Here is a 21,536-nt window from a genome sequence, read left to right as displayed (position 1 = left end):
CACTCGGAGCAGGGTTTGCCCTCCCTGCCGCGTCTCCGTGATGACCCCAGAAGGGCCCTGAGCCCCGCCGGAGGGACCCCGACGCTCATACTGGGGTGGACAAAAGGCCGGGGTGCCCGTAGCCCTCGGATGTGACTGGCAGCGCGGGGCTCGGCGGTGTCCCCGGGCGCTGCCGAGGCCATGCTCAGGCTGCGCCTGCTGACGTGGGACGTGAAGGACACGCTGCTGCGGCTGCGGCAGCCCGTGGGCCAGAGCTACGCGGCCGAGGCCCGGGCCCACGGGCTGCAGGTGCAGCCCGAGGCTCTGGGGCGCTCCTTCCGGGAGGTGTACGGAACCCAGAGCCGGCGCTTCCCCAACTACGGCCACGGCCAGGGGCTCAGCTCCCGGCAGTGGTGGCTGGATGTTGTCAAACAGAGCTTCAGGCTCTCCGGCGTGCAGGACGAGGCAGCCCTGACGAAGCTGGCAGAGAAGCTCTACCGCGACTACTGCAGCTCCAACACCTGGGAGGTGCTGCCGGGAGCCGCCGAGACCCTGAGCCGGTGCCGCCAGCTCGGCTTCCGCATGGGAGTCGTGTCCAACTTTGACAGCCGGTTGGAAGCCATCCTCTCGCAGTGCAACCTGCGGCACCACTTCGAGTTCGTGCTCACCTCCGAGGCCGCGGGCTTCGCCAAGCCGGACGGGAGGATCTTCGAGCAGGCGCTGCGGCTCGGCGGGGCCCGCCCGGAGCAGGCGGCTCACATCGGGGATGACTACAGCCGGGATTACCGGGCGGCCCGGGCCGCGGGCATGCACAGCTTCCTGCTGCGGGCGGCTGGGCAGGGCGAGGGGCCGGAGGTGCCCCCCGAGCATGTCCTGCCCACGCTCAGCCACCTCCTGGCTCGCATCGAGAAGGAGTAGCTGAGGTTCGGAGGGGTCCAGTGCTGCTGCCAGTGCTGAACTGTCCTGCCGTGAGATTTCTTGCTGCCAGGTGGGCAGGGAAGAGTAGCAAGTCTGAGCTGCCTATGGAGCAGGAGGAGTGTTCATGCAATAAAACATTTCTGATGCCCAGCAGTGGAGCAGATGTGTTTCATGGCTCTAAAAACACCACAGAAGAAGGTCAGCTGTGGTGTCTTCCCCTAGCAGGGCTGGGACTGGCTCACTGCAGAGGTTCATTCTGGGAGGCAGATACTGAGGTTTATCCCTTCTCACTCACCCCGGGGACAGGCCTAAACATCCACCAGTGCAAGTGCTGGCTCTGTCCCAGGGAAGGTTTGCCCACACAGAGCACCCAGGATACCCCTGCCCAGGCCCTGCACCCTCAGTGTACCCCAGCTTTGCCACCTCACCAACATCCCCCCCCTTCCCAACAGTGGTAGGCAAGCAGGAGGTGCCTGCAGGCCTCCTGCTGTGGGCAAACCAGTTTGGAGCTGGGCAATTTCACTTAATGAACTGTCAATTAACAAACTTTACTGATTTAGGTAGTGAGAAATAATGATAACCCTTTAAAGATTATTTTGAACCCCTTTCTCTGGCTCAACTCCAGGCCTACACCTCTCCTTCCTCCCTGCCTGCTGCCATCAGCTCCCCATGTTTGCACCATGTTACACTCAAACCCCACTGCCTTGGGACACTCAGTTTTGGTTTCCTTCTGATGGTCTTTGCTTGTTCCTCTGCCTGGGCATGGCCACAGCCCCTCAGCACTGTCCCTCTCCCAGCATGGTTCCCCCACAAGGGCCAGCCCCCTGTGCTGTCCCTGCTCCGCAATGGGGTAGCTCCTCCCAAAAGCACCTCCAGTTGCATCCCAGTCAGGGAATCACAGAATCATTTAGGTTGGAAAAGACCTTTAGGATGGAGTCCAGCTGTTCCCCCAAAACTGCCTAGGCCACCATTAAACCAGGTCCTCAAGTGCCACATCCACAATGCCTTTTAAACCCCTCCAGGGCTGGTGACTCCATCACTGCCTTGGGCAGCCTGTGCCAGGGCCTGACCACCCTTCCAGTGAAGGAATTTTCTCCATGATCCAACCTAAACCTCTCCTGGCACAACTTGAAGCCATTTCCTCTTGTCCTTTCAGCATTGCTTGGGAGCAGAGCCTGACCCCCCCCTAGCTCCACCCTCCTGCCAAGGAGTTGTAGAGTACACTGTGTCCCTTTCCACAGGCCTCCTACCTGCCATTTCTCCATACATATCTCTCACTATTTCTCCTCTTTTTTCCAGCCCACCAGTAGACTAGAAAGCTGCCTTTGGTGGGGCAGAAATCACACAATTCACCTAGGAGCAGCTGGCCCAGGCAGGCAATCCCAGACCCCTCAGCCTAGCACAGGGTGTAGGCTCTGGGACGAGAGGAAAATTGCAGAGAACACATGAGGACAGGCATAGTGTGAAGGCAGGTGTTGTCTGAAGGGCCCTGGACACAGCCCACAGCCCTGCCCGGGCTCCCTTCCCCCAGGCACTGCAGAGCACACACAGTCACACACGGCCGAGCGAGATGCTCTGGTGTGCCACGGCAAACACAGGGAACACAGGCTCCAGGAAGGCCTGGTGGTGGGAGAAGAGGATGGTGCAGGAGTCGGGGTCGTAGAAGAGCAGCTCCCCCCCTGAAAAGTCCAGCAGGACCCCGATCTCTGCCGGGGCCTTGATCAGCTCCACGGGCTGGGGCTGCCCCGCATGCAGGAACCGGAATTCTTTGTCATAGCGTGAGAACACCCAGGAGGCAGCGTTGAAGCCCAGGCGGCCTTCGTTGGCAGAGCCTTTCCTGGGCACGGAGCTGTAGCAAACCCCCAGCTTGTAGGCACAGCTCTGCTCCACGCTGACCTTCCAGGCACACACCCCCGAGTGGAAAGGTGCAGTGGCCAAAGCGTTGGGCCAGTGGTCAAACCGCTCGGGGCAGCCCGAGTCCACCTTTGCTTTCTTGGGGCTGAAGGTCAGGGTTCTCTTGTCTTCTGACAGGCTGAGGTGGGGGCTCAGGGTTTTCTCATCGATGTGAATCTCCTGTGAGCCTGCAAGAGAAGCCACGTGATGAGCACTGACACAGTGGCCACCACCTGAACCACCTGAGGTAGTCATGGCTGTGAGAACCACAAGCACAACCACCCTCTCCTCACACACCGCTCCTGGGGCCCCTCTGCTCCCCAAGGTGACAATGCTGGGGGCTCAGGCTGGGTGCCACAGCTTCTCCTCTCAGCCAGGGCCAGAACACGGCAGAGATTCACCAAAGCCCAGACTCACCAGACACGTCTCCACCTTGCACTAAAGGCCCTGGTCATTTTCCTCTGACCCTGGCCTGACTCCCCACAGAACAGAACTTAGCAGGTTTGGCTCACCCTACTTTTGGGAGAGATCCAAACCTAGTTCCTGTCCTTTCCCACCCCCACGGTGGGTGAGCAGGACGTGGCTGCTCCTCCCCCAGCCAGGGAAGCCAAGAGCCTGGCAAGACTGGGAGGGCTGTGTGCAGAAAACCTGCAAAGCTGGAAAAACAGGACTGGAGAGGGCCGGGCAGGGAAATCTCTTTCCTGCTACAAAGCACAAAGCCCCAGGTGTTGATCAACCTACCCTGAGGTGCTGGGAGCAGCACAGGGAGCTGGCACCAGGCTTAGAGCTGAGCATGGCTGTGGCTGGACCTGGCTTAGCTGTTATAAGAGGGTGCCCAGCTGCACAAACCCAGCCAGTAGCAGCCCAGGGTGGCCAGAGGACACAGCACCCACTGTGGGTCTACACCACTTCAAAATCATGGAATCAAAGGACTGTCAAAGTTGGAAAAGATCTCTAAGATCATGGTGCCCTGCCCTGGCTGCATGCTTCCCCCTGAGACCCCTCTGTGGGTCTGCAGGCTGTGGAACTGCAGAAGTGTGTCTCTCAGTCCTTAAACTGGTGAAGCAGGGGTGAGGCTGATGCCCAGCGGACTCATCTGCTCCTGAGGAGACCCAGTTCCTGCCAGCAGGTGCCCCTCCTTGCCCTGCCTTCCCCCACCCTCACTTTATTCATTTTAGGTCTTAAACCACTATGGAATCAGAGCTGGAGAGGTGACTCAGTGGCTCTGCCATCCTTGACAGCAGCTCTAGCCTATCATGCCAATGCCAGCCATTGCTCAACACCCTCTGCTCAGCAGCCAGAGCACAGCATGTTGAGCCCTTCAAGAACCAAAGGATGACCTCAAGAGGGTCATTCCAGAGCCCAGACCTGATCCAGGATTCAGGTCAGAATCCCTCTAGCAGCAAACTGCACCCAGCAGCAGCAATGCTCCAGGGCTCCCTCAGGCTGCACCTGCCCAGGTGCTCCCTGGCAGATGAACAGAGGCTGAATTATCCCTTTGCAAATCAGTGCCATGCACCTGTGCATGTTAGGGAGGAGTTATGGCAAGCAAGAGTGAGCCCAAAGAGGAGCTGAAGCCAGCAGCACTTCCTTCAGCAGGAGGTGCCAGCCTCATTCATCTGATGATTTATTTCCCCACACAGCAGCCAAAACTGAGCTCTCCACAGGGCTCTGGGGCTGCCCACGCTGCTGCTGTGCAGGGCGGCTTTCCAGGAAGCCAAAGCTGCTCTGAAATAATAGAAAACGCAGCAGCACCAGACTTTATCTTCCTCTGGCAGAAGGAGGGCACTAAACCTCCTGTTGTGCCACACACAGCTGACCTAGGGCTGCATCCCGGTGATCCATGTGGAGAAACACCACCCCAGTGACACCCACACTGCTCTGCTGTGGAGCTGCAGTTCCAGGGGAGCATCTGAGGGAGGGGAAGTGCTGGCAAAATAACAGCACAGTAATTCAGATCAGCAAATTTTGCCCTTCACACAAGTGTTTTGTCATGATTAAAGCTGGATTTTCATACATACTTCTGATGAATGATTCCACTGGGAATTCATCTCGCCCCCAAATCTATTTTCTCTGTGTCCTGTATCCATCAGGGTGGCCTTAGGACATGAGGGATACTGGGACAATAAATTCCCATGGTTAACAGCTCTGGGAAGCACACTTGTGTGAGCTGCAGCACATCTGGCTGCTTTTAAAAATCCAGGTTCCCATGAACTGAGATCCCTCCCAAAATGATGCCAGGAGATTTACATCATCTTGTGGTGCAAGGAAGAAGCTGCCAACCCCAAACAGAAGTGATACAGAAAGCTGGATGCCAGGTGAAGTCATCAAAGGAATCATGTTTATCTTTGAGAGTGAAAAAGAGGCCCTTTTGCAGCTGCTTTCCAAGTATTTTAGAGGTTATGAAGTGAGCCATCAAGGCTTGGAATTTTCTGTTTTCAAGCAAATAAACAAGAAAGCCACCTGCTTACCTGCCTTTGGGAGAAGGGACCACAGAGCTGACAGTTCACATTACTGTGTCTTAAGGCAAGCTCAGACCACTGCTGTTAATATTAAATCTCTAAGGCTTGGTCCAGAGTGGCCTGGGGATGGAGGAGATCCACAAGGACACACCAGGCATCCTCAGAATGCAGTAATGACTTGTGAAATGTAACCACACACTCAAAAAAAAACCCCAGAGAGAATTAAATTCCTGTGTAATAAGTGCATCAGCACACCCACCACAAGAATCAAATGCCCTAAAGTCATTACATTTCACAAGGATACTGTTGAGAAAGGAATCCTTACAAAAATTTTGTCACAGCAAAGAAAATTAGGGAAAGGCTTCTGCTTGACTCCACAACTCTGAACATTGAGAACCTGCTGCACTGATTCTTTCAGGAAGAATTTCTTCACTGGACTGTTAAATACTGGAAGGGGCTGCCCAGGGAGGTGGTGGAATGACCATCCCTGGTGGGGTCCAAGGCACAACTGGACCTGGCAGTCAGTGTTCTGGGCTGGGTGACAAGGAGGTGATCACAAGTTGGATTGGATGGTCTTAGAGGTCTTTTCTAACCTGAACAATTCTGGGATTCTGTGACACTGTCCATGCACCACTGCAGGGACTGGCACAGAATCACAGAGTGATTTGGGCTGGAAGGGACCCTAAAGATCACCTAGTCCCAACCCCCTGCAGGGACACTTTCCTCAACTGCCAGCACTCACAGATTTGAAAGAGGGAAATGAATCACAAAAGGAGAGCAACACCAGAGTTTGCAGTAGATAAACACATGATGGTAGTGCTTGATAGGCATAGACTCTCAAGCTAATACTTAAAACCATGAGAGCAATAAAAGCCAGTAGTGAAGACTTTGGAGATGGGCCTGGAAACAGGGAAAAACTGGAAACAGCTCATCAGAATCACAGCAAGATAAGCAGAAATCAGAAGTTTGTACAGCAGTTTTGGAAAAACCACCCTAGGGATTCTTCACAAGCCAAATTACAAAGGATTTTGCCATCTCTGAGAAACAAAAAATGCATTTGAAATACTCTAACAACAGACTGAAACCAGAGTAAAAGCAAACATTTCACAACCAGCCATTCAAGCACACCACAGCCAGAGGAAAAATGTCTTTCCCTGCTTAACACAGCCAGCACCAACCAGGTAAACCAGTCCCAGAGCCTGTCAGTGGCCTGGCAAATGCCTCCAGTGCAGCCTCAGCTGTACAGCACGGGCTGAGCCAGAGCACAAACACCTCTAGAACCACCAGCTTGTGCAAGCCACAACCTCAGCCTGTGATCAGAACGCTGCTCCATCTACTCACTGCCCCCTGCACTGGGCAGTATCACAGACACCCCCCAGAAGAAATCACCCTCTCCAAGTCCCCAGCAGCCCAATGCTAAACACTGTGAACAGAGATTTCTGTGACAGAGATTCCCACAGCAGCATCAGCTTCACTGCTGTCCCCCAGAGACTCAGGAAACAGCAAAAGAAACCACACAACGCTAAAGGCACAGAGCTGATAAAACACACAATCTTTTCAAACTCCAGCTCTTCCCCGAGCCACAACTGCTTGGAGCCACCCCCTACATCTCCCACAGCTGCTGCTGCCTCCCAGAATGGGCTCCAAGAAACAGGGGCTGGGAGAGCAGAGGGGCAGGACACAGCGTGAGGAAGTTCAGACACAGCATGAGGGTGTTTCTCTGGGCACAACACAAGTGAGGGTGCAGGAATCCCTGGAGCATGAGAGATCTGAGCAAGACACTGACCTGTGAGACAGCAGAGCACGGCACAGGCCCACAGTCGATGCAGCAGTGGACTCTGAACACAGCTCTGATTAAAGTTTAACTTCAGGGACTCCTGTGGCTCCAAGATTCCCTCTGCCACCTCCGTCCTAGCAAAGGAAAACAGGACTTGTTTCAAAATACAATGATTTATTGTGCTGGGAGGTGTTTAAAAGATTACAAGGAGGTATGGCAGAGGTTAAAGAGGAGCTCTGGCTGCAGAGAGACCACAGCTGGGGTGTCTGGGCCAGCTCTCACCCTGAGTGATACTTTCGGTTGGCTCTGCTTACAGTTCCTGGTGAAAGGGCTGCAGTGTTGTAAAACACATCCCAGCAGCCTGAGTCAACAGCTCCTCACTCAGCAGACACAGGGTAAATAAACGTGTCTGAGAGCGACCATCAGGGTACCAGGGGAGCACAATGAACATGCAAAGAATCAGATTTCCCTCTCTTGCCAGAGCCCCACAGTCTGGGCACAAAGGTTTCACCCAGCACAGAGCCAGGGCTTTGCTGGCTCTGTGGCCTGCAGAACTCCTGGTTGTGAGGACAGGCTGTGGCACAGGCTGCTGGGGATGTGCTGGGGCACATTCCATACTCTCCACAGACACAAATACCCCCCCAGGCCCGCTGGGCAGCACAGTGCAGCCAGGGCCAGCACCCTCACAGCTTCATTTTATTTAAGAAATACCTTCATTTTATTTAAGAAATAAATTACTTAAATAAAATGAAATAGATTAAATAGAAACACAGCCACCAAGGTGCTTCATGAAGGGCAGCCCAGTGTCAGTGACAGGGCTGTTGGGGACACTGGGACCTGCACCTGGCTCTCCCTGCCCAAGCAGAGCTGGGGAAATGCTGTGCCAGCCACCCCCTACATGGAGCACAGACCATCCCACCTGCTGCCAACAGCCTGGCACAGGTCTGCTCCATCCCCCAGCAAGCCCTGTGGTTTTCTAAGAAGCTGCAGAAATTCTCCCATAAGCAAGGACTGCTGATCTGGGAAAGCACATGGAGCATCTCCAGATGCAGCACAGCACACGGAGCAGAGACAAGAGGCCACGCTGGCATCTCTGTGCTCTGTCCTAGTCCACAACAAAAGCAGCACGAGGGACAAAGGAGATGTCATGGGGTGCCTGAGTCATGGCACACAGCACAGGAGCTGTGGGGATGCAGGTGTGGAGCAGGAGCAGGGAAAGCTTGAAGCAGGGTCAGGGGAAGGACCAGGAGCAGCCAGGTACTGACCTCTCAAAGATCTCTTGTTCTGCACACTGGGGACAATGAAAAAGAGAGTCATCAGAACTTAAATCCCCACAGAAGACACCCCAAACACAGCAAGCCCAGGACCTGGGGAGCAGCATTCCCCTTCCTGACCCAGAGAAGCCATCCCTCATCCCAACCCCAGCCCTGGGGAGCAGCAGGAGCATCCAACATCCATTTTCTTCAGCTGCAACATTCCCAGCTCTGAAAATGAGTGGGAATGGCTGAAGGCAACACATTGCACATGTGGCTGGGACACTGTCTGCTGTTCCCTCTCTATCCCCACCCCACTAGGGCAGGCTGCAGGAACAGCCTGTGCTCCCAGCAAACAACCCCAGGGCTTCCAGCAAAGGAGAGAGGCTGCAGGGACTAAGCCAAGAGTAAGGTGACCTCATGGTCAGTGCCATTTGTTTCTGTACCTGCTGGGCATGAGGCACTCTCAAGGTACAGCAAAGTGATAAGAAAATACCTGATCCCTGCTCAAATCCAAGCAGTGCACTTTGCATGCCTTCAGCTTTCCTGTGGCATGGAATGTGTTGATTCCAGATAGGCACAAGTACCAACACTGACAGCCCAAGGTGGAGAACACATGAACCCCTAATTCCCTTCCAAAAGGAGAAACTGAGGGTGTGGCTGCTCTCTGCCACAGGCAGCTGATGGATCCTGGTCTCCAAACTCTCCTCTTTATGGTGCAGCTACAGCCCAGCATGCTGAGGTGCTGGGGCAGGATAGGAAGTGCCTTTCCCACCAAAGGAGCATCTGCCCTCTTTCCATGGGGCAGATGAGAGTCTGTTTTTCAAGCCAAACTGTTGCTCCTCTCCTGACAAATTTACACATGGAAAGCAGAACCTGAGCATGGTGGTGGCAAGGCAGAGGTCCTGCTCACATCTAAAATGAGATAAATCACTTGGGTGAACCCAGATGGTTCAATAACCAGAGAAGGAACTGAGCAAAGGGAAGCACAGGCTGCTTTGCACGGCAAATATTTGCACCCCTAACAGGGCTAAGCCAGGCAACACAGAGGGCTTTCCAGAAGAGCTGCAGGTGTTTCCAAGGGTCAGTTTTGATTAAACTAGACACTAGAAAACTGGTGGCACAACTAACTATTGTAAGAGCAGCTCACAACCCAGAGCTGTCCTGGCTGTCCAGCCTAAGGGCAACTACAAGCCCAGAGCTTGGAGACCTGAACCTGGGTGGTTCTGGATCTCATTGCAAGCAAGAGCAGGATCAGGCAGAGCAGATGCTCCAGGAACCAACAGGAAACCACAAGGGCTTATTAGGATCAGATCAAGGAGGTTCCCTGAGCAAGACCTGCAAACATCTGTAAATGGCCTGCCCAGGGAGGTGGTGGAGTCACCACTCCTGGAAGTATTTAAAAAAAGCCTGGATGTGGCACTGGGTGCCAGGGTTTAGTTGAGGTGTTAGGGCATGGGTTGGACTCGATGACCTTTAAGGTCTCTTCCAACCTGGTGATTCTGTGAATTCTTTATATCCTGCCCACCTCTGCCTCCCCACTGGCAGCACAGCACCTGCTGAACTCTGAATTTAAGTCCCATGACAAGATGAGCAGGTCAGCTCTGGGCTGCCTGACACACAGTACTCACCAGCAGGCCCTGGTCATCCAGGTTGGTGATCATGTCCACCAGGTAGGTGCGGAGGGCACCCAGCTTGTGCAGAGCCTCTGTCCAGTGCACCTGCTGGGTGAGGATGCTCTGGTGTGCCCGCTCCTCCTCGGTGTGCACCCTCTCCAGCAGCCGCTGCTCCTCGTTCTCACAGGCCTTCCCCACCAGGAGCAGCCTCTGCACCACCAGCTCCCGCGCCGCGCTGGCTGCGCTCTGCCACGCAAGGACACAGCAGGAGCATCAGCCCTGCCCCAGCCCCGAGAGGAGCCCCAGCTGCTTCTGCCTGTGCTCCTGGGGCTCAGCCATTGGTGCTACTCTGTAAACTGAGCCCATGGCACTTGGCACCATACCAGTCCCAAACGTGCCCACTGCCTCCTCAGCCAGTCCGGTACCTAAGCAACAACTTGCGAGGGACCAGAGTCCTGTCCCTCAGAAAATCTCCAGAGATTCACTGTGGGTGAGAAACAGGAGAACAGGCTGAGATAGCTAGGGGTGCTCAGCCTGAAGGAAAGACACCAGGGAGAACTTACAGGCCCTTCCAGTGCCTAAAGGGGCTCCAGGACAGCTGGAAAGGGACTTGGGACAAGAGGAAATGGCTTCCCACTGCCAGAGGGCAGGGTTAGATGGGATATTGGGAAGAAATTTTCCTTGCAAGGGTGGTGAGGTGCACAGGGTGCCCAGAGAAGCTGCGGCTGTCCCTGGATTCCTGCAAGTGTCCAAGGCCAGGTTGGATGGAACTTGGAGCAACCTGGGATAGTGGGATGTGTCCCTGCCTATGGTAGATGGTTGGAACTGGGGGGTCTTTAAGCTTCCTTCCAATCCAAACCAGTCCGAGATTCTATATTCTATCACTGTCCTTTTTCCTCATCCTCAGTGACAGCAAGGAACAAATCAAATAAACCTAGGAATTCTAAGGCACTGATCCTAGTAGGATGCTTGATTGTTGTACACTCACACCATTGTCTGTGCACATTTTCTAGGCAAATGAAGCAGGAATTTCCGGCACACCCTGGCATTCCATTTCCACAGCCGCATCCCGATGTTTCCCCCACCCGGGGAGCTGAGCATCCCTTCCGGGAATGGGGAGCAGAGAGCAGGCAGGGCCAGCCCCCGGGACTCACCTGGACGCCCTGGTCTTTGGCAGGCAGCACCTCGTCCACGTGCCGGGCGATGGCCGCGCTCTGCAGCTGGATCCGCTCGCAGCGCTCCACGAGCTTGTTCTGGGGCACGGAGCAGCGCGGTGATGGGTGCGGGGCTGGACGGGGCCCCGAGCCCCGGCAGCCACCCCACAACCACACCTGCCCGGTCCCCTTCACCACACCACAGAGAGCCCCCATCCCCACGGGGGACCCCTGAACCGTCCCACACCCCACCAGGGCCTCACACCTGCCGGGAGCCCCTCGCAGAGCCCCCGTCCCCCTCATTGGGTGGGCCCACACCCGCCAGGGGCTCCTTCAGAGCACCCAGCTCCCCGTGGGAAGCACCGTCATGGCCCCACGCCCTGCCAGGGACCCCACACCCTGCCAGGGACCCCCGCGGCCCCACACACCCCAGGGACCCCACAACCCGTCCTGCACCTCCATACCCCGTCAGGGACCCCTGTGGCCCCATACCGCCACCGGGCCACCACACCACCCCCAGGGAGCCCCATATTCCCCCAGGGACACTCATACCCACACATGAGTCCTTACACTCCCCGACACACCCGCCCGGAGCCCCCGTCCCGCCAGAACTCCCCAGACCCGCGCTCCCCTCAGCCGGCCCGGCCCGGGGTCCCACCGCTCACCCGCAGCCGCTCGGCCTGGGCCATGCTGTGCCCGCACCTGCCGCGGGGGCGGCGGCCCCGCCCGGCCGCGCTCGGCGCTCCCTGCTCGGCTCCGCCCCTGCCCGGCCCCGCCAGGAGCCGGCAGCGGGCGGTGGCACGGGCGGGACGGCGCCGGGGCCGCTGAGGGTGAGTGCGCGGCGGGGCCGGGGCGGGCCGCGGGGCTGCCCCAGCGCAGGGACGCGATTCTCCACAAACCTTTCCTCACAAACCTTTCCCGAGGGCTGCCTCGCCTCGCCCCTGCCAGCGGCACATGGCACTTGAGGGGCTCCCTCGGGATGCTCCCATTGAACCCCACAGAGCCACCCCCATCACAGGGACCCGGGGTGCTCCCACTGACCCTCAAAAGCCCCCCCCCCCATCCATAGAAACCCAGGATGCTCCATTTAACTCCACAGGGTCACCCCCATCCATAGAGACCCAGGATGCCCCATTTAACCCCACAGGGTCACCCCTATACACAGAGTCCTGCCAGAACCACTGTGGGGTCACAGCCAGCTCCAGGAACCCATGATGTCCCCCATTCTCCCCAAAGCCAAACACCCTCCTCGAAGGGATGCTTATTCTCCCATGAGGGTGGGACAGCTCTGCTGGGGTCCCTGTTCTGCTGTTGTGGTTGTTGACATTCCTTATCCCAGGGCAAAGGTTTCACTGCAGAGCCTGGCAGGTGGACGCAGCAGCATGGCTTATTTTTCAAAAACAATTCGGTAAAAAAGGTGTTTGATTTCTGTCAAGTGATGAATCTGGGGGGAAGGGAGGTTAAGGGCGTCCTCCAGCATGAAACTCAGGCTGCTGGAGTTGAAGCTTGGTGTGGATCAGTTGTTGTGGGATCCCTGAGTTTTTAGCTTTGTGGTGGAGCAGCTGATAGATAAACATGTGTCGGGATACAGACAGCAAAACCTAGGATTAACATCCTGCCTGAGCACTGTTCTCATCCAGGATGCAGAAAAATCTGCTCTTTCTTGCAGTGAGGAAGAGGCAGGAAAACAGTGAGACAGGACAAAGCTCCCACCTTCACTGCAGCCTCACCTGGCCTCGGGCAGCTCCCTGTGAGCAGATGTGCAGGTAGGGGTGAACATGAACTAAGTGCTGGTTGGAAACAGTAACCATCATTAAAAACTCAGAATTCCCGCCTTAGCTTTTCCTAGAGTCTTGTTTTGCGACTTCCAGAGTTCTCCCACTGTCAGAGAAAAATCATGTTCCTGATGGACTGAAATGATTGGGGCACTTGGTCTGATTGAAAGAATAAATTGCCAAATTAACACAGCCCCTCAGCTGTAAGATTGATCATCCTCACGTCTTTGGAACATGCAAACTCATGGATAGAACAGCAGGAGATTAACTGGTATTACTAATTGCTAATCACAAAGGCTGTCAGGGTAAAATTAGAAAAGGAATTTTGTAGAAAGCTTTTGCTCAGTACTTCCAGGATTTGGTTTACACTTTTTTTTTTTTTTTTTGTGGGCAGAACCTTCAAGCAGTTTTTTGCTGGAAAGAGCAGATTGGGATTTTTTTTCCCTGATTTTCATTAGCAAAATGCTGCAGCCATGGAAGATGGGCATGCCAGCAGACTAAATCCAATTAGTGTGCCTCGAGCTAAGCTGCAGGCAGTTATTGTCTGTGACAATTCACTGTCACTGAGACTGGTTTCTGCTCCGTCTGTGAGGACATGGGGGAGGTGCTGCTCCTCACCTGGGTGGGTCTGCAGGGTCTGGCGGTGCTGACCCCTCTGGGGAGGGACCAGCCTGGCCCCAGCCTGGCCAGCAGCTGTTTGCTAAATGCATCTGGGTTATCCACACAGTCTTGCTGTGCCTGGAACTGGTGTATGGACATGGAAACTCTTCCCAAAGTGTTCTCTGATCTTTCCCTCAGCCCAGGGAAAGATCACTTCATGCCCAGGCTGGCTGGCAATACTTGAGCTGGGACTGCCTGTGCCTGCACTTGGTCCCACCAGTTGCTGGCAGTTTCAGTCTGAAGGTGTTTGTCTTCACCAAGCCAAACACTGAGATCTCCAGGATGTATGGAAGTCCAGACCAGATCCAGGAGTAGCAGGAGGTGTAAAGAGTGACAGGCAGCAGCTCCATCACTGTTGTGGCCTTACCAAGCTTGGACATTTTTAAGCTCAGTGTGAGGTCCCAGTGACCTCACCCTGCTGCTGGCTCTGCTCTAAGCTAAAGGTTCCACTCGGGACCTCCAGATGTCCTCTCCTCTGAGGTTTTCTCCTTACTCTGAATGGAGTTAGGATGTAGATAGCACATTACCAGCACCTTATCCTGTATGTGTGACAAACAGAAACCCCTCTGGATCCCTGGTGGTGCCATGTCCCCTCACCCACAGGTCATGTCCCCATAGCAGGTGCCCGAGGTGCTGATGTGACACCCACCACTGGTTGCCAGGACCATGGGGAAACTGCAGAGTAAAATCAGCTTCCACACCACCAAATACAGGTAAAGCAACGCTGTGAGATCAAGTCTTGTTAATAAACCAGGTGTGAGAGTGAAGAGAGCACAAATGAGCAGAGAATATGGCAAGCACATGGGTTTAGTTTCATTACTGGATGTTTGAACCAGATTTTCATTTCTAACCCTCACTTTTAAAGTCTGCTCAGCTTCTTGGGGGACTGAAATCCCAAGTGCCACTGCCAGGAATGGCCAAGCACATAACCATGGCAGTGGTTGTGCTCTGTGATGGCTGAGGCAGAGCTCTGAAGGGGAACAGCTCCAGGAGTGGCTCTGTGGCCCAAATACCCAAACTGCTTTGTTGTGTCCTCAGAGCCTGTCACCAGCCTTCGTGGCCAAGATGAAATCATTCAGTCCCTGGCAGCAGGGAGAGGGTTCTGTGCCAGGAGAGCAGCACAGGATGGCAGTGGGGGGACTCGTGGTCAGGGAGGTGTCACAGCAAAGAGCAGCAGAGCCTGACCCATGTGAGTGTGGAGGCTGGTGAGGTCAAAATCTCTTTTCTTCTTTGCACCAGCAGAGAGTGAGGGACAATTAAATATTCAACAGCTCTGGAGCTGGGATAGGTCTGCTCCATTTCACTCACAGCCTCTCTCTGGCTTTCCAAGACAGATGTTGTCATGTCAGAAGATGCCAGAGGTGCCAGGAAATGGCACCTGACCTCTCCTCCCAGCCCCTGCAGCTCCCATTGCTGTCCCTGTTCCGCTGCAGGGCCGACAGCTCCGTGGGACAGACGGGACCCGCTGGCGCCTCCCGGCAGCACAGCGCTCACACCGACGCTGTCACCTCAGTGGCTGCCCTCAAACCAGACCTGTGTGTGTCAGGAGGAAGGGATAAGGTGAGGTATCCCCTGGGACAGGATAATACATCAACAGCTTCAAAAGTAAGGTTGAAATGTGAGCTTTGAACATTTCCGTGTATGGTGGCTGTGTCAGTGCCTGAATTTAAAAGGGAAAAATGAGTTTAGAGTGAGGGCACACCCTGAAGCACATGGAATCAAATTTTGTAACCTCTCCAGAGCTCATATCACATCAAATGCTCCCACCCAGACTTGGGATCGCCAGACTGACTCTTACATCACCTGTCTTTAAGGACAGCTGTACATGCTCTAGGAGCTGAAAACCAGAGGAACCAGTTCCGTGGACTGTGCACAAGCCTTGCTAGGACATATCCTCCCTGCTCTGCTCTCATGCTGACCCCTGTCCCTGTCCCTGCAGAGTGTGGCTGTGTCCAGCTGGAGGTCCGGGGCTGCCCTGCGCCACTTCACCGGCCACAAGCATGAGGTCACCAAGGTGAGAGAGCTGGGGAGCCAGGAATGATGGAGCACTCATTTGTCATCCACAGGAAAGGTGGGATCAGGATATTCCTGGTGTCCAGCTGGGGATGGTTGGGCTTGATGACCTTAAATGTCTTTTCCAAACTTAATGATTCATGATTCTGTCATCAGAACACATTAGGTTTTTCCCAAAGTCCCAACAGATACTTTTGGAAGCAGCATGGAGTGTTGCATTCAGACTAAAAAGGGCTGCAGGAGGTCTGGATGTGAGCTTGTCTTCACTTCCAAGAGACTGTATAGCAAAAGCTCAGGATGAATTATGAGGTCAAGCTTTTGATGCAGAGATGCCATTCACTTTTCTTCAGGCCTCATTCTGCTGGATTTGACATTATTCCACAAATCAGCCATGCCTGGCTGAGACATTCTGGGAATACCCATGTCATGTGCCATAGCTGGCATATTCTGGGAATAGCAGGGCTTTAATTTCCTTTCTGGAATTGGGATGACAAAGCCAGGCAGGCTTCTGGGAGGACAGACATGCAGCGGGGGTGTAGCTGTGCATGCTGTGGCCAGTGCACCTCCACAGGGGACAGCCCTAGTGGGTCCCCTGGGCTGTGTGTACTGCAAAGACAAAGGGGGCTTTGTTCACCTCAGTGCTCAAAACAGCTCTGCACTGGGCTCATTTGGGTTTGTAAGGATGTTTTCCCTATAAAAGGAATGGTTTCTAAGAACAAGACCTGAGAGCACCCAGCCACCATCCCTGGCTCTGAGGGGATAAGGGACAGAGTTGGGAGGCCAGGCTCTGGGAGTCATGTTCCTGCATGTGTTGGGCTGTGGCAGGACAGGAGCAGAGTTATGCTTTCCCTATGAGCTGGGTGGGAGGATGAGCAGCTTCTCCTTCTGGTCCTTGGCAGGTCACCTCAGCCCTTGACTCCAACAGAGTCTTCAGCGCATCCCGGGACAAGACGGTGATGATGTGGGAGCTTCACGGGGCTTCGGGGCCAAGCCAGCACTTCCCAGGACATGACCTGGTTGTTACTGGACTGGCTGTGAGCCCAGGTGAGGGACAACAAGCTCCCAGTCCCCAGGGACTGACTGACAGCATTTCCTGCCTTGTTTTTGATACTAACTTGTGGTTGCAGATGCCTCCCAGCTGTGCACGGGCTCCCGGGACAACACCGTGTGCAAGTGGGACACTGAGACCGGGGAGTGTCTGGGCAGAGCTGCAATCTCCAGGAACCTGGTAGGATCTGCTGGTTTCTCAAATCCCATCCCATCATCCATCTCCCTGCCCACATTGTTTGTCACACGTGGAGCTGTGCAGAGGGGATTTTCTGGGAGCTTGGTGCCAAAGAGAGCCCTTGGGACACTGTGCACCTGGGCAGGCTCAGCTTGAGGCTGGTATTCTTCTCCAGGTAACAACAAACCCAGGAGCACAAAGGTATCGACAGACTCATGGCAATTTATCAATGCTCTAACTCAGAGCTGTTTGGAAGCACACAGAGTCATGGAATCACTGAGGTTGGAAAAGACCTCTAAGACAGAGTCCTGCCATTCCCCCAGCACTGCCACAGCCACCACTAACTCAGGCCAAGTGCCACATCTACACGGCTTTTAAATTCTTCCAGGGATGGTCACTCCACCACTGCCTGGGGCTGCCTGTGCCAATGCCTGACCACACTTTCAGCAAAGAAATTTTCCCCAATATCCAACCTAAACCTCCCTTGGCACAACTTGAGGCAATTTCTTTTAATTGCTTGTTCCCTGGGAGCAGAACCTGACCCTCACCTGGCTGCACCTTCCTGCAGGGAGTTGTGGAGAGCCAGAAGATCACCCTGAGTCTCCTTTTCTCCTGAGCGAACAAGCCCTGTGCAGTGGGGCTGCATTTCCTCCTGTACCAGCCCCTGGTGCCTGTGCTGTCCCTGCTCCCATGGCTCTGTGTCCTGCTGCTGGCACTTCCCAGCCTCAATCACCCCCAGCAGCCCCACTGGGACTGGACCTAGCAGGGGAGCAGAAAAAGTCTTCATCCAACATTTCCAGTTCCCAACCCAGGAGGAGGGAGAGGATGGGAGCTCAGTGGTTCCATCCTCAGGCAGACACAGCCTGGGCTGCACACAGAGGTGGCTCCTGCTCATCCTTCCCTTTCCACAGGTCACACACCTGTGCTGGGTTCCTGGGGAGCCTTATGTCATCCAGACCTCAGAGGATAAAACCACCAGGTAAATTCTCCCGGTGGCCAGAGAGCAGGGAGGTAGGGCCTGAGGCACCTGGGGCTATTGTGGGGTTGGTTGTCATGACCACTGCTGGTGTGGCTAAAAGCCACCTGCCAGCTCACCTGGGAATGTGACCTCCAGCCAGGGACAGGGGCTGGGAGCAGGGAGCAGCACTGGGAGCAGGGACAACTCCCTGCTGGGAGCAGCACTGGGTGGTGACTGCAGGTGAAGAGGAGAATTTGTGAGAAAGCAAGCTGGAGAGTGATGCAGCATGGATAAATGCAGGGAGAGCTTTGGAGCAGCTGTGGGCACAGCCAGGGTGTATGGGAGGGCACAGAGGGAAGCCATCGGGGTGATGATGCCTTAGGGTCCCCCTGGCCACTGCTGTTCCCTGCAGGGTGTGGGACAGCCGGGAGCTGCAGGTGGCCCACACGTTCCCAGCCAAGCAGCACATCCAGACATGCTGTGACGTGAGCCAGGACGGGCGGTACTGCCTCAGCAGCAGCAGCGGCTCCGCTGGCCACGGCGCCGAGGCCACCGTGAGTGCCGGCAGCGAGCCCTGGGCTCCTGCTCCCTCCCCTCCCCCATCCATGGCAGGCAGGGAGAGCAGCACACCACTGCTCAAGGCTCTGAGTGCTCCCACTGCCTTGAGGGTCTTCGTGCCTGTCTCTTTGGGAAGTTTTGCTTGGGGAATATCAGTAGTTATTCCTTCTGATTAAACCACTGGGATTTGCCCCCTCCCTGTAAGTGTCCAAGGTCAGGTTGGATGGGGCTTGCAGCACCCTGATCTAGTGAGTGTAATCTGTGCCATGGCAGGGAGTTGAAACAAGATCGGCTTTAAAGTTCCTTCCAACCCAAATCAGTCTGGAATTTCATTTCAGTAAAAAACACAGGGAAAAAACAATGGATGCCATTGAGGAAGACAAGGTTCTTGCAGAAATCCTGTGAGGGATCCTTTGCTCGAGCTGTTTTCAAACCAGGGATTGAGTCCTGCAGATTTTCAGCCCTGTGTGTGAGGATCAAGAGGATGAAACTATCCCATCCCAGGGTGGGCAGGGCTGAGGATGGGAGCAGGCTGGACACTTCTTATCTGCCCATACAGCCTTATCTTGTTGGCTCTAGTGGGTGTGGCCACGTACTCGGTCACCAGTGGTGAAAATCCTTTGGGCTTTGATGTTCTCCAGGACTGTGAGCAGGAGCAGGGATAAAGGCAATAGCCATGGCACTCTGAGGATTGGTGAGGAGCTCTTTTATCCCAACCCACCTTCCTGTCTTGGTAAAACAAGAGCTGGGGTTCTACCACTGTCTTTTTCCTGCAGCTCTGGGACCTGAGGCAGACCAGGGGCCGAGTGTGTGAGTACAAAGGGCACTTTCAGACCACCACCTCCTGTGTCTTCCTGCCCTGGGGCCCCACACTCGCCCCCAGCATTGCCACATCATCCAGCGACAGCACAGTGAAGGTCTGGGACCAAGGCACTGCAGGTAGGGGATGCTCCTGCCCACTCTGTGCTCCTTTCTCCTGGATAACAAACCCACTTCCCCCAGTTCTGTCTCTTTGTGGTGATGGTGGGCAGGGTGACTGCTGCAATCTCTGGAGTTTACTCCAAGCCAGCTGCAGGGCAGGGTGGAGAAATGGCCTGGAGCAAACCCAGGGTTCAACAAACATGAAGGAGCTGCATGTCTCAGATGACAGGGATCTTCTCTCAGCTGAAAGGAAGAATTACCAGGCAGCTTTTAAAGATACATCTGAGTTAAGCCATGAAAGGATAAATGATAAAAAGGAAAAAGAACAGGGGAACTCCAGAGACTTCTGCAGGTACAAGTAGAAAGTTGTAAGGAATAGAATTTGTACTGGAGGACAGAGGGCTGGACAGCCAAGAGGCTGGACCCTCATTTTGGTTGTCCTCTTGAAAGGGAATCGTGGGCATTTTGGGGTTAAACCTGGTGGTGAGTCCCTCCCTGAGTTGGACACAAAGGGGTTTGTTTGTCTGCCAAGCCCTGCCATGGCAGCAGGTTCTTAGTAACCCTTGTGCTGCAGGCAGAGACCTCTTGGGAGCTGTTCAGGTTCACAGCATTAGACACTCCCCGGGGCTAAGCCCCTCTCCAAGGGAACTTATTTAAGATGCGATGAAAATAGAAACCTGAGGCTTTCCTGCAGAGAAGGACCTTCTGTTCTCTTACCTGTTCCTTTCCTGTGCACCCAGGATGGCTGTGGGGTGGCAGCAGCTTTGATCCTCTTGCCTTCCCAGCTGGGTGAGCCATAATCCAGCTGCTCTGGGAAGGGTGCAGGTCATCAGGAGAGGCAGATGTCTGTGGCTCCAGGCCAAGTACAGCTCTGTTTGCAGCTCAGCCTGGGCTGGGGTCTCTGCACAAACTGTCTTAAGGGGTTTAATATCAGACACAAACAGAAAGGCTCCTGTGTAAATCTTATTTCTCTTTCCCTCATCAAAACCATGTGGTGAGCGTAGCACAGCCCTTAGGAAAACTGTAAAATATTTGGGGGGAAAAGGGGTGTTGGAAATGGCTTCAGGCACATCCTGCAGCTCTGCCCAGTAGGAGCTCTAGGTCCATCCAGCCCTGCTTCCTCTCCCAGGAAGGAGCCTGACCCCAGTCTGGATCCCTGTCAGCCAAGGCCTGACTGGGCAATGCACAGGGGTGATTCTCTCTACCAGGGACACATTCCAAGGTGTTGAAGTGTGGATCCAGGCAGCAGCTGACCCATCTCAGGCAAGCAGAGCCTGGATGTGGGAGGTTGGTGTGGCCCTGCCCCATCTCAGCAAACCCAACATCCCTCCCTTGTCCCTTCCCTTGCAGCCTGCCTGGCCACGCTGTGCCTCGAGGGCTCGGGCCCGCTGGCCTCGCTGGCCGCCTGCGACAGCTCCACCCTGCTCTGTGCCAGCTCCAACTCCGGCATCCACGTGCTCCGTGTGAGGGGCGGAGCAGAGCTGGCCCTGGAGGAGGTGGCAGCATTCTGAGCACTGGAACCCCCTGTCAGACACTGTTCCTGGAGGAGGTGGCAGCTGGCAGCGTTCTGAGCACTGGACACCCCCCCTCTCCACTGTCACAGATTGTCCCAGGAGGGGATGTGACCCCCAAGAGCTGCCCTGACATTGGGCAGCAGGACTCTGCGCCTGTGGGGTACAGCAGCAGGGCTGGGGGAGTTGCTGGTTGGTTTGTGGGTGACAGGGAAGCATCAAAGCTATCCAGGAGAAAAGCCAAACCCTGGGAGCCTTCAGGCCAAGCTCCTGCTCCTCACTGAACCTCCTGCATTTTCCTTATAAAGCCTCCCTGCAGCCAGAGGCACAGGCTGGGCAGAAGGAGATGAGACACCAGGACCAAGGGACAGATACTCGAGCACCAGGCTGAGCACACACAGCTGGACCTGGGCTTGGACCTCAGGAGACTGCAATGAAATAATTCTTCTGTGTTAGTTGCTGGCCTCTCATTCCATCATATTTTCCCTGGAAGGAACTGTGCTCATGTTCCCAAGGAACAGACAGCTGCTCTCCAGCTGACAGCAGTGAGGTGAATCTGTCTTGTCTTTACTCCTGAAGGTTTTCATCCAATCACAGAACCCCCTGAGGTGGAGGGACCCACCAGGCTCCCCCAGCCCAGCCCCTGGCCCTGCCCAGACCCCCCACCAACCCCACCCTGGGCATCCCTGGCAGCGCTGTCCAAAGGCTCCTGGAGCTCTGGCAGCCTCGGGGCCGTGCCCATTCCCTGGGGAGCCTGGGCAGTGCCAGCACCCTCTGGGGGAAGAACCTTGCCCTGAGCTCCAGCCTGAGCTGCCCTGGCCCAGCTGCAGCCGTTCCTGGCTCCTGTCCCTGTCACAGGGATC

General features: G+C 55.2%; 3 protein-coding genes across 8 annotated transcripts; 2 read left to right on the top strand and 1 right to left on the bottom strand.

Annotated features, from left to right (window-relative positions):
- The first annotated feature begins 176 nt into the window (after positions 1–176).
- Positions 177–1,047, top strand: HDHD3 (haloacid dehalogenase like hydrolase domain containing 3). Its single transcript, XM_009093532.4, has one exon. It carries the CDS (start codon positions 181–183, stop codon positions 895–897), a length of 717 nt encoding a protein of 238 aa, XP_009091780.1. The 5' UTR covers positions 177–180; the 3' UTR covers positions 898–1,047.
- Positions 1,048–2,355: 1,308 nt separating this feature from the next.
- BSPRY (B-box and SPRY domain containing) lies at positions 2,356–11,786 on the bottom strand. The gene is made up of 6 exons (XM_009093646.4): positions 11,718–11,786; positions 11,053–11,151; positions 9,914–10,144; positions 8,295–8,320; positions 7,039–7,163; positions 2,356–2,978 (listed from the first exon to the last, which is right to left on the bottom strand). The coding sequence occupies exons 1-6, from the start codon at positions 11,739–11,741 to the stop codon at positions 2,449–2,451; spliced, it is 1,035 nt and encodes a 344-aa protein (XP_009091894.1). The 5' UTR covers positions 11,742–11,786; the 3' UTR covers positions 2,356–2,448.
- A 33-nt stretch (positions 11,787–11,819) lies between these two features.
- Positions 11,820–21,523, top strand: WDR31 (WD repeat domain 31). Of its 6 annotated transcripts, none has more exons than XM_018917853.3 (11): positions 11,820–11,882; positions 12,722–12,818; positions 14,109–14,200; positions 14,921–15,047; positions 15,427–15,501; positions 16,400–16,544; positions 16,628–16,728; positions 17,637–17,704; positions 18,096–18,237; positions 19,018–19,180; positions 20,513–21,523. In XM_018917853.3, the coding sequence occupies exons 3-11, from the start codon at positions 14,154–14,156 to the stop codon at positions 20,671–20,673; spliced, it is 1,029 nt and encodes a 342-aa protein (XP_018773398.3). In that variant the 5' UTR covers positions 11,820–11,882; positions 12,722–12,818; positions 14,109–14,153; the 3' UTR covers positions 20,674–21,523. The 6 variants fall into 6 exon arrangements, with proteins under 6 accessions (XP_018773398.3, XP_030088079.1, XP_009091778.2 ...); XM_030232219.2 differs by having other exon boundaries at positions 14,106–14,200; positions 20,982–21,523; XM_009093530.4 differs by having other exon boundaries at positions 14,106–14,200.
- The last annotated feature ends 13 nt before the right edge of the window (positions 21,524–21,536 follow it).

This window comes from Serinus canaria, chromosome 17, assembly GCF_022539315.1.
Source record: "Serinus canaria isolate serCan28SL12 chromosome 17, serCan2020, whole genome shotgun sequence".
Taxonomy (NCBI): Eukaryota; Metazoa; Chordata; class Aves; order Passeriformes; family Fringillidae; genus Serinus; species Serinus canaria.
Note: the sequence above shows the minus strand (reverse complement) of the source record. Positions and strands in the feature narration are given on the sequence as shown.